General features: G+C 43.0%; 1 protein-coding gene across 6 annotated transcripts in view; it reads right to left on the reverse strand.

Annotated features, from left to right (window-relative positions):
* Window positions 1-24,686, reverse strand: part of DGKI (diacylglycerol kinase iota) — a 451,310-nt gene that overhangs the window by 15,371 nt on the left and 411,253 nt on the right. For all 6 annotated transcript variants that reach the window (XM_088018199.1, XM_088018200.1, XM_088018198.1 and 3 more), the window contains 3 exons: window positions 13,846-13,883; window positions 10,313-10,433; window positions 37-73 (listed from right to left, as the gene is read on the reverse strand). In XM_088018199.1, the coding sequence (XP_087874325.1) occupies window positions 37-73; window positions 10,313-10,433; window positions 13,846-13,883 (196 nt within the window). The remainder of the gene's footprint in view (window positions 1-36; window positions 74-10,312; window positions 10,434-13,845; window positions 13,884-24,686) is intronic.

Genomic DNA, 24,686 nt, shown 5'->3' on the forward strand with positions numbered 1-24,686 from the left:
AATAATCTAGACTATGTAATGAAAGGAAACACTCACGTTTCGCTGTCTGCCATATCCAATAACTCGGGAGGTCCTAAATAAGAGGAAAACAAGATGCCATCACAAGTAAGTTCAGAAACTAAAACATTAAGAAAAAAATCTATAGTCACAGAATTAAAACACGTTGGAAAGCTGAATAAAGTAGAGTCATTTGGTGAAAGGGATATTAAGACCACCTCCCCTGCTCCGCCCCCCCCCAAAAGAAAGGATTTCTCTATTCCCACTCACCAACCTCCCAACCGCCACCAACCGATATGTGTGGAATGATACAGCCTATGCTTTTAAAGCAGCTTTCAATCAGGTTGAAGAAATAAAATTAGTCAGAATAGAATAAGTGAGAAATAACTAAGTTATTTGGGGAATGGGGACACTTCAGTGGGATTTAAGGATTGTTTATCATTCCCCAGAGGCAGGTTGTTTAAGATGGGGTTTTATACAGTATAATTTTAAAGCTACAAGATACCAGAGATATCATCCAGTCCAATATCTATGTTTTAGAAACAGAGTAAAATTATATTTTTCATAAAATTTCCCTTCCAAGACCTGGAAGAAATGTTATGCATAAACACCAAATGATTATAGATGCCTCCTTAGGCACTGAGATGTCTGATGAGTTTGTGCACTGATGATATTCTATTTGTTCACCAATTAAATCATTCAATCTGCAAACAATGCTTGGAATGACCACCTTTCCACCTTCTGCACCACTGATTCCTTCCCCAACCCTCCTGTACTCTAATCAGTCTGCAGGTATCAGCTGAGACACATTTTCCACAAAGCCCTCTACAACCCCCACTCCAAATACTGCATTAAATGTCCTGCCTATGTGCCCCGTCATTTTGTACACTAACCGTATGTCCTGTGGTTGGGAGGGTAACATAATTTATCATCCAAATTGAGACTGTCCCAGACAGGTGGGGATATGTAATTACTTTAGTGATCATGACATTTAAACCATAATAAAACCGCCTGTGGATTTGTCTCTCTCCATAACTAGACTGTGGTAAACCCCCTTGAAGCTGTGGCCTGTGCCTTGTTCACCACTACATCCTTCCTTGGTGCCTGGCATAGAGCCTGGTACCAAGCAGATGCTTACATGTTTGGTTGAATTAATGAATAAATGTGCTTGGACATGCCAAACACAGTTCTAGGTATTGAGCATTTTAGTCTTTAGAAATATGATCCTGTTGATTTGCTGTCTTATTGGATATCATTATAATTGAAAATTTGGCTTTTATGATTTCTTATTACATAAAAAGAAGAAAGGGGAGAGATTAGGACTTCCCAACCATGAAAGTCACTGGCCAAGAAGATGACTAAGATGCCATGGTACCTTCACAATCCTCCTGGTCATCCAAGAGCTGCCTCCTCTTTCCCATCTACTGGTCGTCTAGGCCAGCTGAATCTTCCCTTGCACCCTCTGCCCTATTCGTCTCTCCTCTTTGTCCTATTTGACAAATAGGCTTCCTTATTAGTCTCTGCCTAGAGCATAATTAGCATTCAGAAACAGGTACTAAGAAAAATGAAAAGGTCTCTCATCATTCAGATTTCCAATTCAGCATATTGACTGCTTACTCCCAAGTATTCAACCATGAAAGTTTGCAGTCTTTCACCTGGAATTGCCCTTCCTCAATGTGTTCCAGGTTCCGTTTCTTCATATCAGCTGTGCCATCACCCGCCATCACCAGCTTCTCTCCGGGGCTCTCCCAGCTCAGAGAGCTTCTTCCCTCCACTCCCCCAATCCAGAACAGCCTTCCCTTTTCTAGCCGCATACCTAAATCTGACCTGTCCTGTAAAGTCCAGTCTGTGACGAGGTCTTCTGAAATGACCAGCTTTGACAGAGAGACTCTATCCCTTCTCTCAACTCCTTCTCTCATAACACTTACTTGGTTCCACCCTTGTACTATGTATTTGCTTTTCACTCATATGCCTTGTCTCCCTAAATGAATTATACTAAATCCCTGCCGTGTAAGAATATTTATTATTTTTCTAGCACCTATCCTACATAAAGGATTCAACAAAGACGTAAAGCCTTTATTTTTGTTCCTCAGTCTTGTGGTTCTAAGGAAACATGCATGATAATGCCCACAACAAACACCCAAAGAAGTGCAAGGCAGTATCGTGTAGTGATGGGTACTAGAGCTGAACCTCCTTGCTTCAAAATTCTGGCTCTACCTGCCACTTACTGGATCTCGGGCCAGTTCATTTAATCTCTCGGTCTCTTGATTGCCACGTACATTAAAGAAGGATTGATAATATGTATCTCACAGGATTCTTGCGAGGTTTCATAAGTCAATATAAGTTATATGCTTAAAATGGAAGCTGGCATGCTACATGCAAGTTTAGATTGGAAGTGTCCTATTCTCTGACTTAAGCAGGTTACGCTAAGTGGAGATGTGGAGCATCAGTGGAGGGAGGAAATGTACTGGGCTCTGCACTTATCTCCATTCACTTTTGAAGCCACTTGTTGACTCAAATTCTATGTCCTGAGAACCAATACTCCAACCCCTTCAACTGTTGGCAGGGCATTCTCTACAAGGTCAAGAACAAGGACGCTTACAGTGTCCAGTGGTCCCCAAAGAGAGTGCCTGCCACCTTCAGCCAACCCTTGGAGCCATTCATTTGCACAGGAATTCCAAGAATAGGAGCAGCCCAGCCCCACTCCACTCCACTCCAGCAGCTCTGTTCCCACCATTCACTGCTAAGTGCATGCTTATCTGGGCACCAGAGGCCTCACCCCCTTCCCCCTTCATTCAGCACTCAGAGCTGCACCCACGGTGGGTCCACCAACTCCAGGGTCCATGCCGTCATGTAAGTGAGAGGCTGTGGGACCAGCTACATCGGTGCCAAAGCCGCCATTGTTTGACACTCTGAACATGGGGACAAGGAAGAGAAGGGACCTTGTTCCTCAAGTGTCTTACAAGAATCACCATAAATGCAGCCAACCCAGAGCAATGACAGAGCTGATTATCCAATTTATGAGTCAGGCATGCCTGTATAGCTGCTTATCACCTTCCCCTTCTCTCCTTTTAATCCTCGGTAGCTGACAGAGGTGAGCGGAAGAGGTGCTGCTCCTAAAATGAGACATTCTTGCTCTTAATTAAAACCTAACAAAACTCCAATTACAGGTTTCAGGAATGGAATGGGCTCTGGAGTGATGGACTTAATTAACCCAAACTTTCCTCATCTGCCCATCAATACATATAATCACCAAAGAGCAGAACGTTTTGAATGCTGTCAGGCAAATCGCCAATGAAGAGGCAAGGGTGGCAGCGAACTGATGATAGGCGGGAGTGCGGAGCTATTTTTAATAGTACAGGTACATTTTCTAGTAATGTTTTAACCTGCTTTAAAATAACTGTGTTTGCATAATACTGGCGAGAGGGGGTTGGAGAGGAGGAAATAAGAAGAGGCCTGAGTGCCAGGTGCAGCCCAAGAACAGGGTGGAGGTTCCCTCCCTTCCAATGATCTGCTGGGAGCTCCTTCAATAGTATATTGTGCTGTTTAGTAGTGCTCCGTGCGGGTTAGTAGCATTGATTATCCAATCTTACAATCTGGAGAAAGGGGGCATGGCTAGAGAGACAAAAAAATAATCCTCCCAGACCTCACAAGTTCTCTTTAAAGGAAAAAGTATTTTAAAAAAAATAGCATCTGTGATTTTTGGAAAGTTAATTTGAGTCTCACTGTTAAGGGAGAGCCCAAGAGAAAGAAAAGACGATGGAATTCTTCCAGTTTATATCCATGGTGAATATTTGGATCTAAGGCTTATTGCATATTTTAGGTATGCATATGGTCTGATTGTGGATATCATGCCCTCTCCCTTAGGGAACTGGAATACCATGACTTTGTTAGCAGTGAACTCACATTTATTCCCTGAATATAAAAGCACGTCTTGGTTCTCTGTCCCTCCTAGGGTTTATTACAATGTCCACACTCAGTCCCACAGTTGACGTACACCAGAAAACAACTGTTAAGTCCTGATTGAAGGGACACGTGTGCAAATTTCTCCATGAAACTTGCGATCGATCACGGCCCCTCCACAGCTCTGCACCAGTTGTCACTGGAACCCTGCATATAATACTTCTATCGATCTACCCTGCATTGTGATTGTTTATCCGTGTTTCATTGCCCTCACCAGGTTTTAGAACTATGGAGGGCAGAGACCATATACTACATACAAGTCTTGGCAAGTAACCTAACATCACTATGCTTCAGCTGTCTCCACCTGTCAGATGGAGATAAGAGAGCTCACCATGTGGGATTGTTTTAAGAATTACATATGTTAATACATACAAAGCAATTAGAACCATAAACGTTAGCAGTGACTATCACTATAGTATTTTTTCTCCAAAGTTCATGGGGGCAGAATTCATTTTTTTCTAATAAATGAATGAAGACCTTTAAAAATCAATGTGGATCCCGGCCAGCATCCTGTTTTTTTCAGAGAAAGATCCATAAAGGTACATGGATTCAAAAGACTGTGCTACATAGGGAAATGGTCCTAAAAATAAGGGGGAAAATGTACTAAGAGGATACACACATCAGTATTCGGGCGAAAGCCAGGGAATGCGAGAGGCAGCCAAACTTCACAGAGCTCCCAAAACGAGAAAGTGAACAGCATGGTTAGGCAGTCAAGCCTTCCAAAGGCAGCGAGTTTGCTGCCCGGTGCTCATTCCACTGGCTCTCCCACTGGACACCCCAGCTTTTGCTGGCACAACCCCATCGTCAATACTGTCCTTGTATTCTATATGATGTGTCTTTTGTCACGTGCACCCTTTAGTTTGCTTCCCACATCAAGGCATCCAAATCCCCTTTGCTATTCCTTCCACCTCTCCATGGCCTCTCTCTCCCCGGACCTCATTTCCCATTAGTCTCCCAGACGCTGCCAGCAGACCATTCCAAATCCTCCTCTGCCCCAGGACAAAAGCCGCACAGATGTGGGGAGAGCTGGCTCTGGGAACTCTAACAGCACCGTCATCCTGGCCCAGCGGGGTGGTGGTCGTTTCTCTCGGGGACCAGAGGCTGAAAAAGGGGGGGGTAAAAAAAAAAGAAAGAAAAGAAAGACTAGAGACAGAAAACGAGGGAAGACAAAATAAGCCATTGAAATCAAAAAGGAAATGCATGAGTGAGATTTCTATCAGGACACACGGTAGGGGGGCAAAGGGGTGGGAGTGGGGAGAATAAAAACAAAGGAGCGAAATGTGCGGGGTGGTAAAAGCCTAAAACAACACAAAAGTCTCTTGGAGGGGTACAAGGAGGGAGGAGGGAGTGGGTAGAAAATATGGTTGAAAGGAGCTGAAAAGCAGGAACCACTGGGGGACCCCGGCTGGAACCCCTCGGCATCTTTCCCTCTCCACCCTGTCCCCATGGAATTTTAGCTCTCTTCCTCCTCCATTCTCTCTGCAACCCTCCCAAGGCCCAAATTCCAGTTTTTCATAAAGGAAAACAGCAGGTTGTGCATTGGAGAGAAAGTCCCAAAGAAGATGCAGGACAGAGAAAAATTCAAACTGCCTGCGGCTTGTCGGAGTCTACCACACACTCGTGCCCCTCGCCCCACAGCCTAGTTATAAAGAGCACTTAGATGAGAAATACATTGCTTAGTGTGGTGTCTAGGAAGACAACTAATCTCTCACGACTCCTGTTCAGGGGGCGCCCTCCTGACTGTGGACCCCACTGCTCACCATAAATAACCAGTGAAGAGGGGGGCAAAGCAGAGGGATAGGGGCTCCTGCCTGAGCAAGAATGCAGGGCGCAAACAAGCCCCTACACTCTCAGGCATCTTGAAAAGGGCCCACAGATTTCTCAGAACCCTTGTCAGGAAGCCATCTTTATAGTCGGGGATTTGAACAGATTTTACGATTTATATCATATGAAGCCACAGGAAAGACTTAAACCAAATACAAAAAAAAAAAAAAACCAAAACCAAAACCAAAACCAAAACTAAAACTTCGAAAGATTTGCAGCATTCGAGATCAGGAGGAATGTCCCTCTCCATCTTTGGCACCGTGTAAAATTGTACTCTTTTCCCATTTACATGAGTTCAAATTGATCAGACTTGTCTACCACAAATCTGATGCTGGTTTATAAATACATTGCCACGGGCTGGGATTCATCCTGAATCCCAGCCTCATGGAGGCCTCTTGGAAAAGGCTATTTTCCCTGTCAGACCAAGGGGATTCTAGAGCTGCCATGACATAAAATTGGAGAGATTATTTCGCTGACCAGGGGTCACGTTAAGAGGATTGTTACAGAGCAGAAAAAGTGTTGTGTTTCCTGTGAACTTGTCCCTGCCATCAAGAAAACTGTAATTTACAGGGGTTTCTGTTATTTAAAAGAGACAAATTTTTCTGCAAAAAAAAAATAGTTTACAATCTCAACATGCACAGGCTAATATAAATTGTTATCAGCGACTATAATGTTAAACAGCAACAATGAAAACAGGGGAGCTTGAAGTGCTTAGCTCTTGGGGAACCTGCTGACTTAGGAGGGCTATGTCAAAAGATTTGCATGCATATTCCTGAGTAAGTAGAAATAATGAGATCAATGTTAAGGCTGAAATCAACAGTGCCTATCAGGTTGATAAATGCTAGTTTCAATAAAAAATCAACTGCAAGTTAGTTCTCATGATTTGACTAGAGAACTGAAAGGCTAAAAACTGCCATCCCTCAAAACTGCAGTGATTCTTGGACTGGAGAGCATAATAAGATTTTATTTTCATATAGAAAGATGGAGTGTGCTTCATATCTCTAGTCTCTCTTTCAGGTTTGTACTGGCCAGTGAGGTCCTGGTGAGGCAGGGAGGGAATCAGATGCCTCCCGTGACCTTGACCTTGACCGTGACCATGGGAACTGCTTGCCTGTGAGGGAAGTAAAGGTGAGTGCAGGAATCTCCAGTTGTTTTTCTCATTATCATAAATATTAAACCAACTAATTTATTAAATCTAGCCCCCCAAAAAACTGGAAAAATAAACACTCCCTCCCCCCAAATTAACAGATTGCTTCATGTCCTTCAGTTTTGATAGAGAGAGAGCTGTGTGGTGTGATTCACCCTTTGCAAGAGATGCTGGGGATGGAACAGAGATGATTTTAGTATCGGAATGTCAGGCTTTGGTTATAGCACTAAGACTAACATACCAGCTTGATTTCATGCCAGGCAAAGTACGTGTGCATCAATCCACAGGTGGGGTTAGAACTTGCAACCTTTTAGAGGCCCTATTATTTAAGGCAGTGGAAAAAGGAGTGGGGGAAGTGAACATCTGTGATTTTAGACTAATATCATCTCACGCCTCATCACTCATGCCCCTGGGGGCATGCAACTGAGGACAGGGATTTTGGTTTGTTTTCAGTATAATTATGTCCCAAACATTGCACAGGTCATAGTTAGGCTTAAAAAGGGGGGAAATTGCTGTTGTTGAAGAACTTGCAAATTTAAAGAATTATTGTCGCTAATCAGAACCAAAGGACCCAGAACCAAAGAAAAATATAAAAGCTGAGGTCCAGGGGATTCTAGGTGGGATGGCAGTTCAGGATACTGAGAAGGTAAGTTCATGATTTTCAACTGAAGAAGACAGAGGATAAGGGAGGATGGTAGGTTAAATCTAGCCACAGATTATTTGCAGCTCCTTTCATGGGGCGGTGGGGGCCATTTTGCCCTCCTTTGAGTCAGGGCCAACTCTGTGACCTATTTTAGCTAACAGAATGCTGCAGAGATAATGCAGAACTTTCCAGCCTGGCCTCAGGACATCTGGAAGCATCTATCCTCACCCATCTGGAACCATAGGACTACCATGCTGTGAAGAAGCCTGGGATAAAAGAACAGGTAGAGAGAGAGGCTCAGGTGTCCCGGGCATTCCGGCCATCTCAGCTGAGAGCCCCAAATGTGTGGGGGAGTCCATATTCAAGACAGACTCAATCACAACTGCAGCTCCCTGCAGCCTGGTGAGTGAGACCGAGGGAGACACCAACAGGGGACTAATACAGGGAGGTTTCCAGAACTGTGTGTGTGGGGGGGGGGCACTAGCTCTTCGGGAGAGGTAGACAGAGAGAGAGAGAGCGAGAGAGAGAGAGAGAGAGAGTTCCTGAATGGTGTTAGCACTCAAATAGATGGCCAGTGTCTGATCTAACTCGGGAGAGGGTCTGTGGGTATTGAATAGGTTAAGGTATGCGAGCAAACATTCAATCTCATGGGGTGAAGGACAAACTAGGAAGAAAGGATTGAGAATGGTCAAGAAGACAGCAACCAGGAGTACTTTAACCCAGCTAAAAACAACTAAACTGACAGTATGTATATCTAAAGCTCATCTGCATTCTGGGTGGTAGAAATCCTGAGATCTTTTTGATTAAGAGAAAGATAATCATAGAAGCTCTGTGGCTTTATTCATAGTCTGTGGGGGCTGGATTCTAACATTTGGTTTTGCCTCTCACCAGCCTTTGGAGAAGTCACTATGGGAAAGAAAAAACACCTATGGTTTTTTTGTTTTGTTTTGTTTTTGTTTTTCACAAAGGAGGCAAGCAGAACTTATGCGATCATTGCTTTGTAAGTCTTGCTCCCCCCACCCAAATTCTTTCATTGCAGTGGGTCGAGTGGGTAGGTGAACAGCAGGTGAAAGCACCAGGGAATACAGCTCACCACCTGAGCCTTCCAGCACAGACAGGCTTGGGACTGTCCAGCCCAGCCTACAAGGGGGAAAGAGATGGTCTAATGATCTCCATCCTGCTTTCACATGCTTTCCTTTTCCTAAACTGTTCTCTCCACCATAACTCAGGCCAAGGGTTCAAGCAAACTCATCACGGTGAGAAGGAACTGAAGACAAAACAAGATGAGTCAAATGTACCTGATAGTCTAATACCTACCTTGCAAGGTCCTTGTAAAGATTAAATGATAGGATGTTTAGTATAAGCATCTGAAAATATAGTAAGTGTGTGACAAATGGTAGCTATGTTATCTACCTGTGGCTTTACAATAGGAGTTAAAACATCCATATAGAACCATTTTCAATTTAATTCTGCATACGATTATATGTTTTTTAGCCTCAATTGCCTGAAAATAGTAACTGTATTTTGTGTGTGTGTGTGTGTGTGTGTGTGTGTGTGTGTGTGTGTGTGTGTGTACACACCGGTCTATAACAGGTAGCTCCTGTTAAGCACTCCACAAATATGTGCTGACTGAAAGACATGTTGAAGTGAATAAAAAGAGGAGTGGGGCGCCTGGGTGACTCAGTCGGTTAAGCGTCTGACTTAATTTCGGCTCAGGTCATGATCTCAGGGTTGTGAGATTGAGCTCCATGTTGGGCTGTGTGCTGAGCATAGAGCCTACTTAAGAGTCTCTCTTTCCCTCGCTCTCTTCCTCCTTTGTTCATACACGCATGCTCTCTCTCTCTCCCTCAAAAAAAAGAAAAAAAAAAAAGAGGAGCAAAAAGGACTGTGCACGTCTACAAATACACTTACTCTTTTCAGCCTGGAGCTGGATGCCACAGCTTCACTGCTAGGGCGCAGAGAAAATCCTCCAGGATCTCTGTGTACCTACATCTAGCAGACCTAGAGGCTGCTCCAATCCTTTCCCCCTCAAAGATAGCCAAGCCAGGCAGGTTTTTCCCTTTACTCCCGTTCTTAATTCCTAGAAACACTATGAACATGGGAAGCTGAAAGTACTGGTCAAGATATGGGATCTATCCGTGTGTTTATGCCTCCAAAGGACCATGAGAGAAATATGCTAAGGTACATGCTAGTTCCAGCAACTGTCTAACCACGGAAGATATGGGAGTCCCAGATGTTTTCAAAGAGAATGAAGCATGGCTTAAGTTGAAAAGATGAATGAGATCCAAGCAGAAAAAAAAGAGAGAGAGAGAGAGAGAGAGAGAGAGAGAGAGACAAACCAAAAAACTGGAAAAAACCGTGCTCATGTAATCCTCAGAATGATCAGCTACGAACATGGATTTGGTACCTGGTGCCAACCAGGCAACTTAAAGCGCTTCCCAAAACAATCCAGCATATTATGTCAGGACGCATTTGTTTTTGTCTTTTATTTTTCAATCAATCAGCTCACCAATATCCTGAGAAGACCTGGATATGAGAATTATTTCTAGGAGCCGTTCAGTCACAGCGACCCACATGGGTCAGCGGTCTGTGGTTCCGTCTGCCTCACATCAGCAGGGGGTGTCAGCTCAAAGGTGGGGAGCATTTCTACTGTTCTGAAGACAGCCGGGTTGAGAGCCCGCTTAGACGGTTCAGTTGCTTTGCGGATAAGTGCCCCTTGGTTCGCTGCGCCTACTTACCGTGGTCCAGGATATACTTCACGATCTCCCCGTGGCCGGTTTTGGCTGCGTGGTGGAGGAGGGAGCAGTGGTCCGGCCCCTGAATTAGCAGACTGCCTCCATTTTTATAGCTTTCCATTAGCTGAGAAAGAGACACAGGAAAAGCAGCTCAGGCAGAGTCCGGAACAAGGGAAAGTACAGCTAACCGGTGATAAAATAAGAGTGATGTAGCAAACCACAAATGTTTCTAGCCTCAGAGGACGCTGAGAAGTCAAAGAGATGAAGCAACGTTCCTGCACTGTGTTAGCACTCGGATAGCTGGCCAGTGTCTCCCCTCCCTCTGGAGAGGGTCTGTGGGCACTAAAATGTGGAAGCTGAAACGTGCTGAGTGAGTTATTTCTTTTCTGTTTGATGTCTTTTTCTTTTCTGGGCACTGGTCGCTGTCCTAAGAGAGTGAAGGGCAGCAAAGAGAAGAAACACTTTCCTATGTTGGCTCGGCTTTCTCTGGAGTGAAAGAGTAATTAAGGCCGGAGACAGGAAGAGCTTGGTGTCTGGTAGCTAAGCTCCTTTCCGAGCCTATGGTTTCTCTCCAACCTCTAATGAACCTAGCTACCAAATACAGAAGCTCCTTCCCATTTTCCCGTGGGAGATGGTGGTACACGTGTGTACAGCCTCTTTCTTCTTCCAGATCTGCAACCCAGCCAGCACGCCTTCTGTTAATCATCCAATCCATACCCAGTGAGGCTAGAGATGATCCACAGGACGAGAACCCAAAGGATTCAGAGAATGTGGCAGGGGAAACCTAAAATACCTATATTGTGAGAACAGACTGGAAAATGACCAACAGATTTTGCAGCCCAAGAATCACGTGGCAAAATGAGGATGTGGTCTGATTTCATGAAATACTGAACATTACAGAAAGTGTAAATGGGTCCCTGTTCTCCAAACTGCAGTATAGGAGAACAAAAAGAGTCTTTCTGGAACTTCTAAAAGGTAGTTTCAGGACAAATAAGAATACAATAACCCGGCAGGTACCAAGCAAAAGGAATGGATCTATCACCAAGAAGTTAGAGGGCACACTAAAAAAAAAAAAGAAAAAAAAAAAAGTAAGCCTCTCATAAGGTCACAGAAAGTAAACTCATATCCAGCCATGGAACCGCCATGTGGCAGATGCCAGGGAAACAAAGATATAACAGGACTTGGTCATTGGCTTCAAGACCTCGCCATCCATGGGGAAGACAGACGTCACAAAGACACATACAGGAATGGAGAGGAACATAAGGAGGTTCTCACAGGGTGAAAAAAGAGTCAGGGAAGGCTTCCTAGAAAATAGGCCAAAAAGGACTAGTTGAATGGAAGTAAAGAACATATGGGGACTTTTTCCTTAAACTACAAGGCTATAGGACAGCAAGAGGTAGCTAATAGTTTTCCAGAAAGAATCTAAGCCTATCCAGTACTGTTCAACCTTAGTCTTACACTGACACTCCCTCTCTTCATAGGCAGATCCATAAGGGATTTGGGCTCAATGGAGAAGCACAGACCCAATCCATCAGCTGCCTGGATGCTGCCTTTCTGTGGGGTTTTTGGGACACTGCGGACATGAAGTTAGTCCGTGGGTATCTCATGCAACTCAGGTGCACAGCAGACGCTCCCAACAGCCTTCACACTGGATGGCTCCTGGGGTCTTCGGTTCTCTGCTGTCTGCTGTGTGCTGTCTCTCTTACAGACACACACACAATTTAATATCTAATATTTCTTCTGCTTTCTGCATGGTATGGAATAGACAAACAGAAGAAGGTGGAAAGGAAGAAAGAAAAGGGGAAGAAAAACTTGGGAAGGAAAGAGAAAAAGAATGAGAAAGAAAAACTAAGTCACTGTATTTCATCTTTCCATAAATAAGGTTAAGCAATTTCTTAGGCACTTAGGAAATGATTGTAACAGAGAACGTAATAAGACAACCTACTGAATATGGCAATTTCCCATATTTCAAATAATTCTCTATTAAGTACAAAAAAAGTGGGGTTGTATACACCAGGGACCCAAAAAATATGCTGCCTAGACTAAAAGCATATGTAAAATGAGATAAAAAGATGTCAAACGTACAGTAGTTTGCACATTTTTTTGGCTTAGAAGCTCTGCAAGGGCACGAATCACGCCTTACTGCCCAAAGCATCTAAGATAAGGCCTTGCAGGGAATCTGGGATAATATTGGTTCAATCCACTGCTTGGCAATAGCATCAAACTCCCAGGTACACTGCTTGGAGAGTACTTTTGTCTTGTGGGTGACAATTCTTCGATGTAGACTGTGCCACAGGCACCATTTCCAGAATTAGGTGTCTAAAGATGGCAGTTTATCAAGAAGCTTGCAAGCTTCTCACCATTTCTTTCCTATGAGTAACCTGATAACATTGTAGCACAGAGGTTTCTCAGTTGATTCAACAGACGGGCTTCAAAAAAAGTTGCATGCAAGGTCAGTGCTTCTCAGCTCTCTTTTAAGGCTTTTGGTTTCTCGATCTGCAATGGCACCATACTCCAAAGGCTGGTGAGTAAGGCAGAGCCTCTGTCCCTACACAGCTGCTGATATTATAGAGCAGATCGATGCCAATGTGGGTTATACAGGGATATACAGGCAGTCACGAGTCCCAATGCCTGAAAATGACATGAGACCAAATATAGCTTTTAGAATACTCATGGACTATACTATATAACAAATATTTGCATCTCCACTATGTTTATTAAAAAAACATGGACTAACACTACTAGCTAGCATTTTAGAGTCCCTTCTATGGAATAAAAACAGTCTTAAGAGGTTTACATGTACTGTTACGGTTGATCCTCACAACAAAGGAGAGAGGCAACATTATTCAAGTTTACAGATGAAGAAACTGAGGCACAGAGAGAATCAGATAATTATACAAAGTCACACATACAGTGAATGGCAGAGCCAAGATCTGAACCCAGGCAGTCTGACTCCAGAATGTGCACTCCCTCTAGAGGCAGCAGTGACCACTTCCTTCTCTCTGAACTAAGAAAACATAAGCTTGAATTAAAGTGTTCGAGGGAGATGAGACGGAGCATGTTCTTTTCGTTTAACTGTGATCCCCAGAGTACAAAACTGTAATCATGTTGGAAGCTGTAGGCTCTGGCCTGGAGAATGTATTTCTGGGTGTTGTCCAGATAATACTTACAGATGCACTCATTTCAAGACCTGTCTAAAAAGAAACCTTTAAACTGCAAATATCAGCTTCTAGAGAGCAGGAATTCCCGACACTGTGAGCACTGCATCCAGGGAACGTGCAGCCCATGTTAACGAGTCGAGACAACCAGCATGGTACCCCTGCATACATTCTCCACTGCTGGGAAACGTGGAGATGCTGTGAAGACTCCTCTGGCCCTCCCTGCCCAGTCGTCAAAAGAGCATCCTTCCCCTTCCAAGTCATTTAGCACAGGCAGGGGGATGATACATGACATACGAGAGATCATGAATATTTGGTGAGAAACGATGTTAAAGTTCTTAAAGAATCACCAAAAGTTTGGGTAGGAAGATATCTTACCTTCATAAGATCACCAGCTATTACTGCCTGCAAAATTGCTGTGGGAGACAAAAGAGAGATGTCCCATTAGTAGAAGACCCTCTCATTAAAAAATCCCCAAGGGCTGGATCCATATTTTGTAGAAATAGTCTACATTTGGGGCAGGAATCAGGGAAGGAGAAGCATGCCAAAGGTTGCATCTTGCAACAGGCTAAATAAAGCCTTCTCTTCATCCCTTCGCTACCCGGGCACCCATTCTATCCTACCTGGACACCCCCTCATGAAACTTGGAGCCACAGAGATTAGATTCAAATCTTAGCTCTGACACAAGTTGTGGGTGAATCATGGAAACCCTCTGAGCCCGGTTTCCACATCTGTCAACCAGCAAGTCTAAATCTTACAGAATGACTAAAATGGTCGATGAAATCGTATGGATGTTCTCAACTCATCTGGGAGGTGGACTGGGTGCCTAACCGTGATTGCTTCTGCTCCCTTCTTTCCAGTTCCTTCCACTTTGTCCTCTTGGGGTTCCAAAAATCACTACTAATTTTGCTCTGTAGTGAGAGACAAACACCTACCATTATGGAAATGAAGAGGACTGGAGGTAGTGAGGAAAGAACATGTATGCTTTTTTATGTTCTGAAGAAAATAACCACGCGGTCAGCATCTAATCCACTGGCGACTCTTACGGAAAGAACTCAAAGACTTAGGAAACCTAAACTAATTGTAAAAACATGTAGCTCCAGGGGCAAAAATCGAAGCGCACATACAAGTCACTTGGGAGGTAAAGGAGGGGACTCTCAGAGAGGGCAGGATGTGCGAGCATCTAATGACAGTGTTGGTTCCTGAACGGAACATGTGCATTAGGTTGGAAATGGTCCTTTAGAAAAACAAATACCCAGGTTCTAGGACTACCGAAGAAATAGATTATTGTACGGCTTGAATAGCACAAAATTTTAGAAGTAACTTGAATCTTATTTCTTAAGGTATCATTTTATTTTTATCTTTTTTATGATTTATTTGTTTATTTTAGAGAAAGAGAGGGCATGAGTGGGAGGGGTAGGGGGAGAGAGACTCTAAAGCAGACTCCCCGCTGAGCTCAGAGCCTGACTTGGGGCTCAGTCTCACCACCCTGAGATCATGACCTGAGCCAAAATCAAGAGTTGGACGCTTAACCGACTGAGCAACCCAGGCGCCCCAATACAGTGCCTTTTCACAATACTATAAACTTGATAACCTATAAAGACTATTTCCTTCCCTTTTCTCCAGGCCTTACAGAGCTAGTGGAGCTCTACTGGACAGAGGCCTGGACTGGACACAGGGACCCGCATTATGGTGACAATCAGGCCGCTCACTTGCACACGCATGTGTACTCTCTCTCTCTCCAAATAAATAAATAATATTTTTTTAAAAAGGCACTGGACTTAGAGTCTAATTCTAATCTCTAACTTAGCAGACATGTAAGCTTAACAAGTCAATGTTTCTGAACCAGTTTTCTTATTTGTAAAATAAACAGCTGTCTTGCTCATCTCTCTATCATAAGAACAAAACCGACAAATGAAAGCTTTATAAGTTCGAAACAACAGAGTGCTTACTTTTTCAAGATTATATTGAAACACTTCCCAGAAATGAAAAGAAAAAAGAGAAATAGAGAAAAGAGAGAGAAAAGAAGAAAAATGAGTTCATTAATTTAAAGCACTTCTGCAATAAAATTTGGTGTATATAAGCAGCAAATCAAGACAATAAAGGAATTCCCCAGGACAAAGTCTATTTGAGGAGCAGCAAGAAGAGAAGGGAGAAAAGAAAAAGAAAGGAAAGGAAAAGAAGGGAGGAAGAACGAAAAGAAAGAAAAAATATCAGAAGTTGGGGGAAAACTTATTGGTTAGCTGTGGAGTTCAAAGATTTCTTGGAGGAGGTGAAGTTCAAGCCAACTCTTCCGTGGTAAGTGGAATTAACTAGCAAAGAAGATTTGGAAAATCCTTGCAAGAAGAAGGTAGGATCTGAACAAAGACATGGAAGTTAAGTTGTGATGTCTAAGGGAACCTTCGAAGAGCTGTATATCATCCTCCCTGGGGTGGGAAGTGGCTGCAGATAAGGTGCTGCGGAGTCGGAGGGAGCCCCCCGCCCCGCTAGTGAGCACCTCTTCTGTCAAGATAAGGCACTTGGAGTTTATCCTGCAGGTGGTGAGGAACCATTGCAGAGGTAAAAATACACCAGAGAAGCATATAAATGTCAACCATGCCAGTTTGATCCCACCCTCCCCACTCCTGGAAAGAGAATTATGACCTGCTCTCTGCTCATTTTCTCCGGATTGCCCAATATTATAGCCTCTTTAAATGTCTACCTCAGACTCATTCACAAATACTACTATGTTTGTTGGTTTCCAGCAGCCTCCCGATTTAAAGTCCCCATGAACAGGTAGAAGATCATATAACAGAATCATAACCACAAATAATTTCCAATTGTACTGGAGATGGAAAGCGGGGATATATATTCTGTAGTCAAGCAATACACCCAAGGGTAGCTATTATGCAAACATTATTAGGCTCAAGGCTCACTTCTCTCTCCTGATTAATGTCCTTCCCCATGAACACTGCTGTTTAAGATTTCCTCTGCATAAAGAGAGCTTGAATCTATTAGTATTCAACTCCAGATAATAACCTTCTGAAAGATCAAGCTTCAAAAACAAATAATGAGTTGTTATGATTACAGTATTATTCTTTATTATTTCTTGAGCTCCAAGCTTACCTTCCTGCCTTTTCCAAAACTCTTTCCAACTGGGGAAATCATGATCCCAAATGCAAAGAAGGGAAGTCAAATTGCTGATGGGACGTAAAGGTAATTGAGTAGATGGATAGTAAGTTTCTTGGACAATTAAATCATAGAAACTTATGTAGTTAGGCAGGAGAGTAAGGGAATGGAGAACTGAGAGATCTGTCATTTTTAGAGCTTAGAAGCAGAACCATTAATTCATATGAAATGGTTGATATTTCCTTCAGTGCTCTGCCTTCCAATACAGTGTTATCCAGTAAACATCTTGGGACTGAGAAGTCAGGATTGCCAGAAAGGAATCCCCCATCTTCCTTCTTACTCTCTCCCTCTAGGACCTCGATTCCCAACAGTCTGGATATCCTCAGAAATTGTGCATGAAGGCACAATGGCTATGCACTAGAATCAGGATAGGGACAAAACAATTCATAGGGTCACTGGCTGGCCACCTGCTCCTGCCCTGCCAGGCCCTGTTTGAGGTTCTGGGGATACCTCCGTACCAAGCAAACTCCATCCTCTTAGAGAACTGGCATTTTGGCAAGAAGTCCAAATTAGGAAGGGATACATCATAACTGAGCCAAGAATCAGACTGCCTGTGAGTCCCGGGGAGCACCATGAACTGGCTGTAACCTTGGGCAAGTTACAGTTTACCAACAGTCAGTTCTCTCATTAGAAAAATGAAGATAAAGTCAATACTTTTGGGACTCTGCCTTTCAAATCAGCTCAAGGAACAGAGGACTGACTATTACAGTCTCCTATGTAGAACACCATGGAATCCTGATATTTTTGACCTCATGACACAGAAAAAGAACCATTTCTCACCTATGAAATGAGAAGGTTAGATTAAGGCAATTACAACTGTAGAGTTTGCCATCTGATTACCTCCAAAGGGATAGTTTAAGGTTGCGGTTTTTGCTATGCCAATGAAAATATTTAATAAAATGTATACAGGGCTTGGCAAAGTCACGTATATGAGCTCCCAATAAATCAACTGAAATAACTACATCATATAGTCTCAACTCTGAACACTTAGGTCTATTTTAAAAGTTTAAGCTTTCATGTTATATCTCAGTTCTTAAATTAATATTCTATTTCCAAACTGCTTGTCACCTACTAATAATAGCAGTCACTTAAATCTTTTTTTAAAAAATTTATGGAAGAAAAAAATTAAAAGTACAAACCACCACCATCGAACAAAGAATAGCTTGTAGAGCCCTGGGTTGGGGAAGAAATCAGTTGCTGCACTGAGAAGCATAAATATATATCTGGCTTTGCCAAGTTCTGCATACTTTTTACTCCTAAATATTTGATCCGTGAAGCAAGAAGCACGTCCTAGAACTGTCCCTTCAGAAGCGGTCATATTCTACATTCCAGAGCTATTTTGGGTCCTAGCCTAAACTTCTCATTTCATAGATGAGAAAACAGTCTTGAGAAGTAAATGGACTTTTCCAAGGTCACACAGATAGTTAGCAATCCAGATGACAGAGAGACTCTTATTTTTTTTTCTTTGTTTCTTTTACATTTTCTCTAATGTTATTGCATCTGACCCCTATGTTAGAATTCCTTCCACCATGCTGTTTCCCCTTGAACCTGGAGCAAGGCGGGCAAACACTAAAACAACCCCAAATAAAAGTTTCATGAATGCATCACATGCAAAATGAAGTCAATTTAAGGCTTCAAGGTCCAACACCTTTTATGCCAAAGGAGACACTGCATATCGAGTGCACCCAGGGCAGATGTTGCATTCACAATCCCATTGATCTGATCATGATGGGCATCTTCCTACTTCTCCTTTATTCAGAGTCACTTATTGCTTAGTCACCGGATGGCTTGCATTGTCAGCTGCTCAAGAGCCTACTTCTTTTAGACACCTACTTCTGCAGAGCTTTTCCTGCATTTTCCTTATCAGAAGTATTCTGTCCAATTTTTCTACTCTGTAAGCAGTCAGTCATGGGACATGCACAACAAACAGTGAAGGCTTAGCTCCCCAAAATGGAACTGAGTACAATCATCAGATACAGCAAAGGTAACTAACACTCATTTAATGGTATGGGTAACTACTGTGAATTATGCTAATGAGGCATAAATGAGAAGCAGCTCATGAAAATGACTGTAATTAGTATTATTTTACATAGTCATACACAACAAGGTGAGGTGAGAGGAAGGAGGAATTAGATATTTTGAAAGACCTCTGCATTTTAATATGAGCCTAGAGGAGGTTTTGACAACTGATAATAAGCTATGTGCCAAATTATTTGTTAATAGCTAAAATACTGAGGGTTTTTAATATATTGGAACAAATTCAAGATTATTCTTACAATGACGCACAAATCTGCATCAGCTCTCCATGACTGCATAACTGTTAGGCAGTCACAGAGCTGCATCATCCCAAAACATAGTGGCTTCAAACAAAACAATTACTTTTGCTCAAAAGTCTGCTATTGGGGCCAGGTTCAGCCAAAAGTGTGTCTTCCCTCCACCTGGCATCAGGTGGGGCAGCTCCATTGAGAGCTCAAAGACCCACTTTCAAGATGATTATACACGACAGGAAACTGGGTGCTGGCTTCAGCTGGGAGCTTTTGCTCCCTGAGCATGACATTCCATGGCTTCTTGGGCTTCCTCCCAAAATGGCGACTGGGTTTCAAAAGCAACCATCCCCGGAAAGCTTCGTGGAAGTCACCTCTCCTTGGAAATCATGGGGTGTCACTTCTGCTACAGTCTTAATTAAGTCTGCCCATATTCAAGAAAACCCAGACCCCACATCTCAATGAAAATAATGTCAAAGTCATACTGCAAAAAGAATGTGTGGGATGGGAGCTCATGCTGTGACTGTTTTTAGAAAATTCAGTCTTTCACATCATGCGCTTACATTGTGATGTGCTTTGAGTAAGAGGGTTGACACTGACTTTTGGTTAGCATTGGGAAATGGCCATGAATGGCCTTTGTTACCTGTGTCCGCTATGGACGTGTGTTTTGCATGCAATATCATCTGTTTATGTCACGAGTATCTCAGTAGAAAAATGCAAAAGGCTGACAACTGCTTATTCAAGGATCAGCTTTTTGGAGCAGGAGGAAGAAAGGCGAGTAGATGATGATGCAGACAACAAGTGTTTGTTGAGTTGAATTAAGAATTCTATCTAAGGTAAGCTTTACCCTGAATCTCTCTTTAATAATCAGATGTAAGAAAAAAACACTGTCTCTCCTCTTTTTCCTCCTCCAGTCAAGCAAGCACTCACTTATCTAACTCTAGCCCCATATCCCTCCCACCTGGTCTACCAGCTTCTCCTCCTTTACCAAAATACAGAGTGGAGGACTCAGAGCACACACTTCCAGGATCTCCTCCTCATTGGGATTAATCCATCAGCGGCATCAGAAGGCCATGAAATGCTACAATGGTCTAATATTCAACCACCACCTGTGCCAATGGTGCTCAGAGTGTGTAACCATAGATGGGAGACTTAAATAGGTTTTGTTTTTCTCTAATGACAGGGTTAATCCTCAAATTGAATTAGTCCCTGCTAACTGAATACATGAATGCCTATGGGTTCTTTCCATCTGCTGCAGCAATCCTTTTGAAGCTACTATTGGCATGGAAGGAGTTTCCTGTTTGGAGAAAAAACAAACAGCCCCCTATCCAGTGTTCCCTCCTGGCAGAAAACCTGCACCTTGCTGCCAGAGGACTGGGACATGCTCCTTTCCGAAGCAGTTCGTTCTATTTCTCTTATTTCCCCCCTAGAATTAGCTATAAACAGCGTGGGGACCAGATGTCTCTCCCCGACAGCCCATTTGTTTACCTGTGGTTGTGAAATTGTTCTCTGGTTGTTGCACATGTGGAAACTCCATTTCTGCCCTTAAGCCACAAGCACAGGGGCTGTGTTTTCACTTTTTTTTTTCTCTTTGTTTTATCTACATCCCATCTTTCAATAAAAGCTCTAGTACAAGAAATACATGAAGTGCTTAATAAATACTTGGTTGATACCTGTGGTCTGGTGATTCTGTGAACTATCATGCAATATTCTTCCAACCCCGAATTAAGGAACACATGTTAAGGAATGGAAGAAAGCCCATTTTACTGTCCCCTGCTACACCCGGCAGTCAATTTTGGAGTTGGGAATATTCTCCTATCTTTTCAGGTATCTAAAAGTGTTTATTAGATGCAGCAAAACAACATCGTAAGTATCTCAATAAACCAGAAGTATTTATATTATGGGTCAAATCAGAGCCCTATACTAAGCAATAGTTATTTCCTAGAACATCAGCCGTAAGCCTTGGATCAGTGTTAAGAGAAATTTCATGGGTTAATTTGCTTTGAGCACTGGGCTAGAGAAGCCAAGTTCACAGGTCTTCCTTGGTCTTCCCCAGTCACGGTAGGTTACTTTCAGCCAGCTGAAATATATGCCAATAGTCACAGGAGGGATGAGAGAGGTTCTTGAAGATATCCTCCTGAGAATCTATGCAACTCAAAATTAATATGTTCTCTAGTAATGACATATTAATACTCTGATCTTTGGATGTAGTAGCCAACACTTTTTAAAAAAATAGAGTCCACCTTCTAAAGTAATATCCAAGTATTCCTTTAAAACTAGAAAAATATCAATTCCTTTTTAGTGTCAATATTACAGAATCCCATCAACTATTTTTGTCCAATAACTATTAAGCCTCCACCAACAGGGAAGATTTTTCACATATGTAAAGGGTTTTAATCTGGTTATACTTTATTAAATTCATATTTATGAACCCCAAATAATCATAGTACATAACACTCTTTTGCCTTCTTAACATTTGAATAAAGTAGTACATATTAAAATCCATAGTACACTATATCTGTCTTAGTGATGGAAGAGATTAAAAGAAAATTCTAGCCTTTTCAAAAGTCCCCCATCTCTAGAATGTCGAGAGAATTTAACTTCAATTGATGAAATTTATTTTTGCTTTCCTGGCATTTGGATGATAAAGCTATAACCCTGAGAGGCTAAGAGAAATGGAAGAACTAATAAATAAGGTCCTCCTTCACCTCACAGGTGAGAGGAAGGTGCCAAGTAGAAGCTGGACGTTGTTCCTAATGACTCTGACTGAGGACCTCAGAGATAGCATCAGCGCCTTGGCTTCATCCCACCTTTCAACGTCGGGCCGCCTTCTTCCTACGAGAGGTCTCCTTGAATTCATCTGATATACTGTAGCTGTGTCCTTCAGGACCTCTAAAAGGAACTTAGGTTGAAAACCTGTGCTCATATTTCATTCCGTGACAGCAGTGAGCAGATCTGACGTGGCCTGAAAGTGATGGATGGTAATTGGTTGTAACCAAACATCAAGACTGCATATGGGAAATAGTGTGTAAGGTCAGGATCCAAGTACAACTGAGTGTGCTCTGGAGCTCAGAAAGATGATGGGTGTATGGGTCATCCGGTCATTGGGATGCACAGTAAGTACCTTATCACTGCCTAGCAGCACACTGACCACTCTGGATAAGGAAGGCCTTTTGAACTAAGGACAGGTTTAGCCAAAACACTCCTCACTGAAACACAAGTAAAACCAGGGAGGAGTTAACACAGCAAAGGTCACTTTCAGGGACAAACACCAGCAAAATGCACATAGAGTAAAAGTGTACAATTTTTTTTAAAAAGATTTTTTTTAAAAGTCTCTAGAGCCTGCTTCACTTTAAGTGTAAATATAGACAATTGGTACTTGTAACTAAGTTATAATCAAATGCTAAGTTTGAACCTTCCGCAGATTAGCATAACACTAACTGAAAGCATAGAAAAATAAAGTATTTTACTTCAGAGAAATGAACAATAAGTATTAACTTTCACTTCGACATTACACTAAGTTGACCTAAGCAGTATCACACCTATGAGTAAGAATTCTAAAGTCAATGGTTAGTTCTGAAGCTTGCTCGGAAGATACAAAATAGAATAGGCTTCAGTATATGGACAAATCTTCAATGATATTTACTAAAGAACAGATTTTACCAGTTGCCATGAAGGGAAGTAAAAACTAAACCTTCATTCTTCTTAGGAACTCCTATATTCTTTTTTTTTTTTTTTTTTAAGATTATTTATTTATTTATTTGACAGAGAGAGACACAGCGAGAGAGGGAACACAAGCAGGGGGAGAGGGAGAGGGAGAAGCAGGCTTCCTGCTGAGCAGGGAGCCCGATGCAGGGCTCGATCCCAGGACACTGGGATCATGACCTGAGTCGAAGGCAGACGCTTAACCGACTGAGCCACCCAGGCGCCCCAGGAACTCCTATATTCTTAAGGAAGAAAAAAGTGATCTAGAAAGTAACACGTGTGTCCTTACACATCCACACGGAGCCCCTGACTGCTAAGGAAAGAGAGTGGTGTATGGAATGATGTCTTAGGGAAGTTGTAAGAAATTGTCCATAAAGGGAAGATCTGCATTGGCAGAAAATACGGATGGAGAATTTTCTGTGGAGACGTCCAGCTGGCTGAGAGGCATGGGTAAATAAGTGATAAGCAGTTTCACTTGATAAAGTGGGATGTCAAAAATGGGGGTAGGGAGAAAGGAGGCAGGGAGGGAGTGAAGCTCCCAGGAGAACAGCTTCTAAGACACAGAGAGTGATGTGAGGCCAAAAACTTTTTTTTTAATGTCACTGAAAATCACTCACCAACTCCATTTTCAGAATCCAACTTTGGCCAAGATTATCACTCTCTTTCTCAAATATAAAAGAAGCTTCAATAGAAAGACCCCTGGGAAATCAGAGCCCAAAGAACATCTTGGGGTGAGCCATCCTTTCTGAGAATGAGAAGGAGCCCAGAGAGTTAGGGAAGATATGAGGCCCAGAGGGGCACGTGGTCTTATAAAACCCCACCTCTAATTTTTCTTTTTTCTTTTTTTTTTTTGCAATGGCTAAAATAATTGCCTTTACTTAGTAGGGCACAAGAGCGGACGGAAGTGTCCCCGGACTGCACAAACCTGAGTGGGCTCTGGCTGATTACAAATCCCTTTTTCAATAAGCCCTGGGGCCTCACTTTGTCAGGAGAAAAGCTGGAAACTGCATAATTAAGTAGTAATGTATTTTGTTACCTTGTTAAAGAAAGCTACCAGTGTGAAAGCTGCCTGCAGCACTTATGTACTTGCAAAGCTGATTTTCTCTCTTTTCAGGAGGCGCGTACCTGGTGAGGTATGGAAACAGCAGGGCTGTGTGTGTCATCACAAGCAGAAATAGTAACAGACTGGCACTCCTCTGCAGGCATCCATACGCCTGCCCCATAGAAAGCAGGACATGGGTGTCTCCCAAATACCCTTCCAAAACTGAAGGTGACCTTTTGGGGTTCTCCTCATGTATCTCATTGCCCAGGATTCTTCCGTGCCTCAGAGGCATGAGTCTAGAGGACAGAAGAAGCCTTAAATGGCAGCCAGCTCAGCCTGCTCTCTAAAGAGACCAAGGCCTAAGGGGAAACAATCTGCCCCAGATTCCCCCACCCTGCGGAGAAGAGAGCCAGGGCCTGGCCAGGTCAACACTCTCGTCCTTGCCCGACGCTACCAACCACACTCAAGTGTCCACTGCCCAGAACAAAATGAGTCACTCTGTGCACTGGACTGTAACCTGAAGGACATGTTTGGTTCCAGCAAAGTGAGAAACCAGTACGCTTGAAGAATATCCTAAGTCCATGCAAATATGACATATCGGGTCTATTTATAGAAAAAAGATATTCCCATTTTGGGTATTTGACACTGATAACTTCTCCTGCTCCCTTTGGCACATCTACTCTCCAGCTCTGTCCCTTTCTTTTGTGAATATTTGCAAGTAAACTATGTGCCAGGCATGGAGCTGAATACTCTCGAAATTAATCCTGATACAACTGCTAGATCTGTACTGATAACTGTCATCACCCCCATTTCAGGACAACAAACTGAGGCTTTGTGGGCCGCCCTATTGCCTGGGAGAAGGCACGCTGTGTGTGGCCGCGACCGTGGTGCCCCGACAAGCAGAGCCCCCGAGTGCACCCAGAAGATGACGACTGACTCAGAAGGCTGGCCAGATGAGGCAGCATTTCGTTGACCTCATTAGCTTGAAGACAAGCTGACTGATGGCCATTTCTACAGCTCCAAGGAGCTAGCGCAGACAG

The sequence above is a fragment of the Eumetopias jubatus genome, unplaced genomic scaffold, assembly GCF_037043125.1.
Source record: "Eumetopias jubatus isolate StellerSeaLion01/CBP00866 unplaced genomic scaffold, mEumJub1_p1.0 scaffold_14, whole genome shotgun sequence".
NCBI lineage: Eukaryota > Metazoa > Chordata > Mammalia > Carnivora > Otariidae > Eumetopias > Eumetopias jubatus.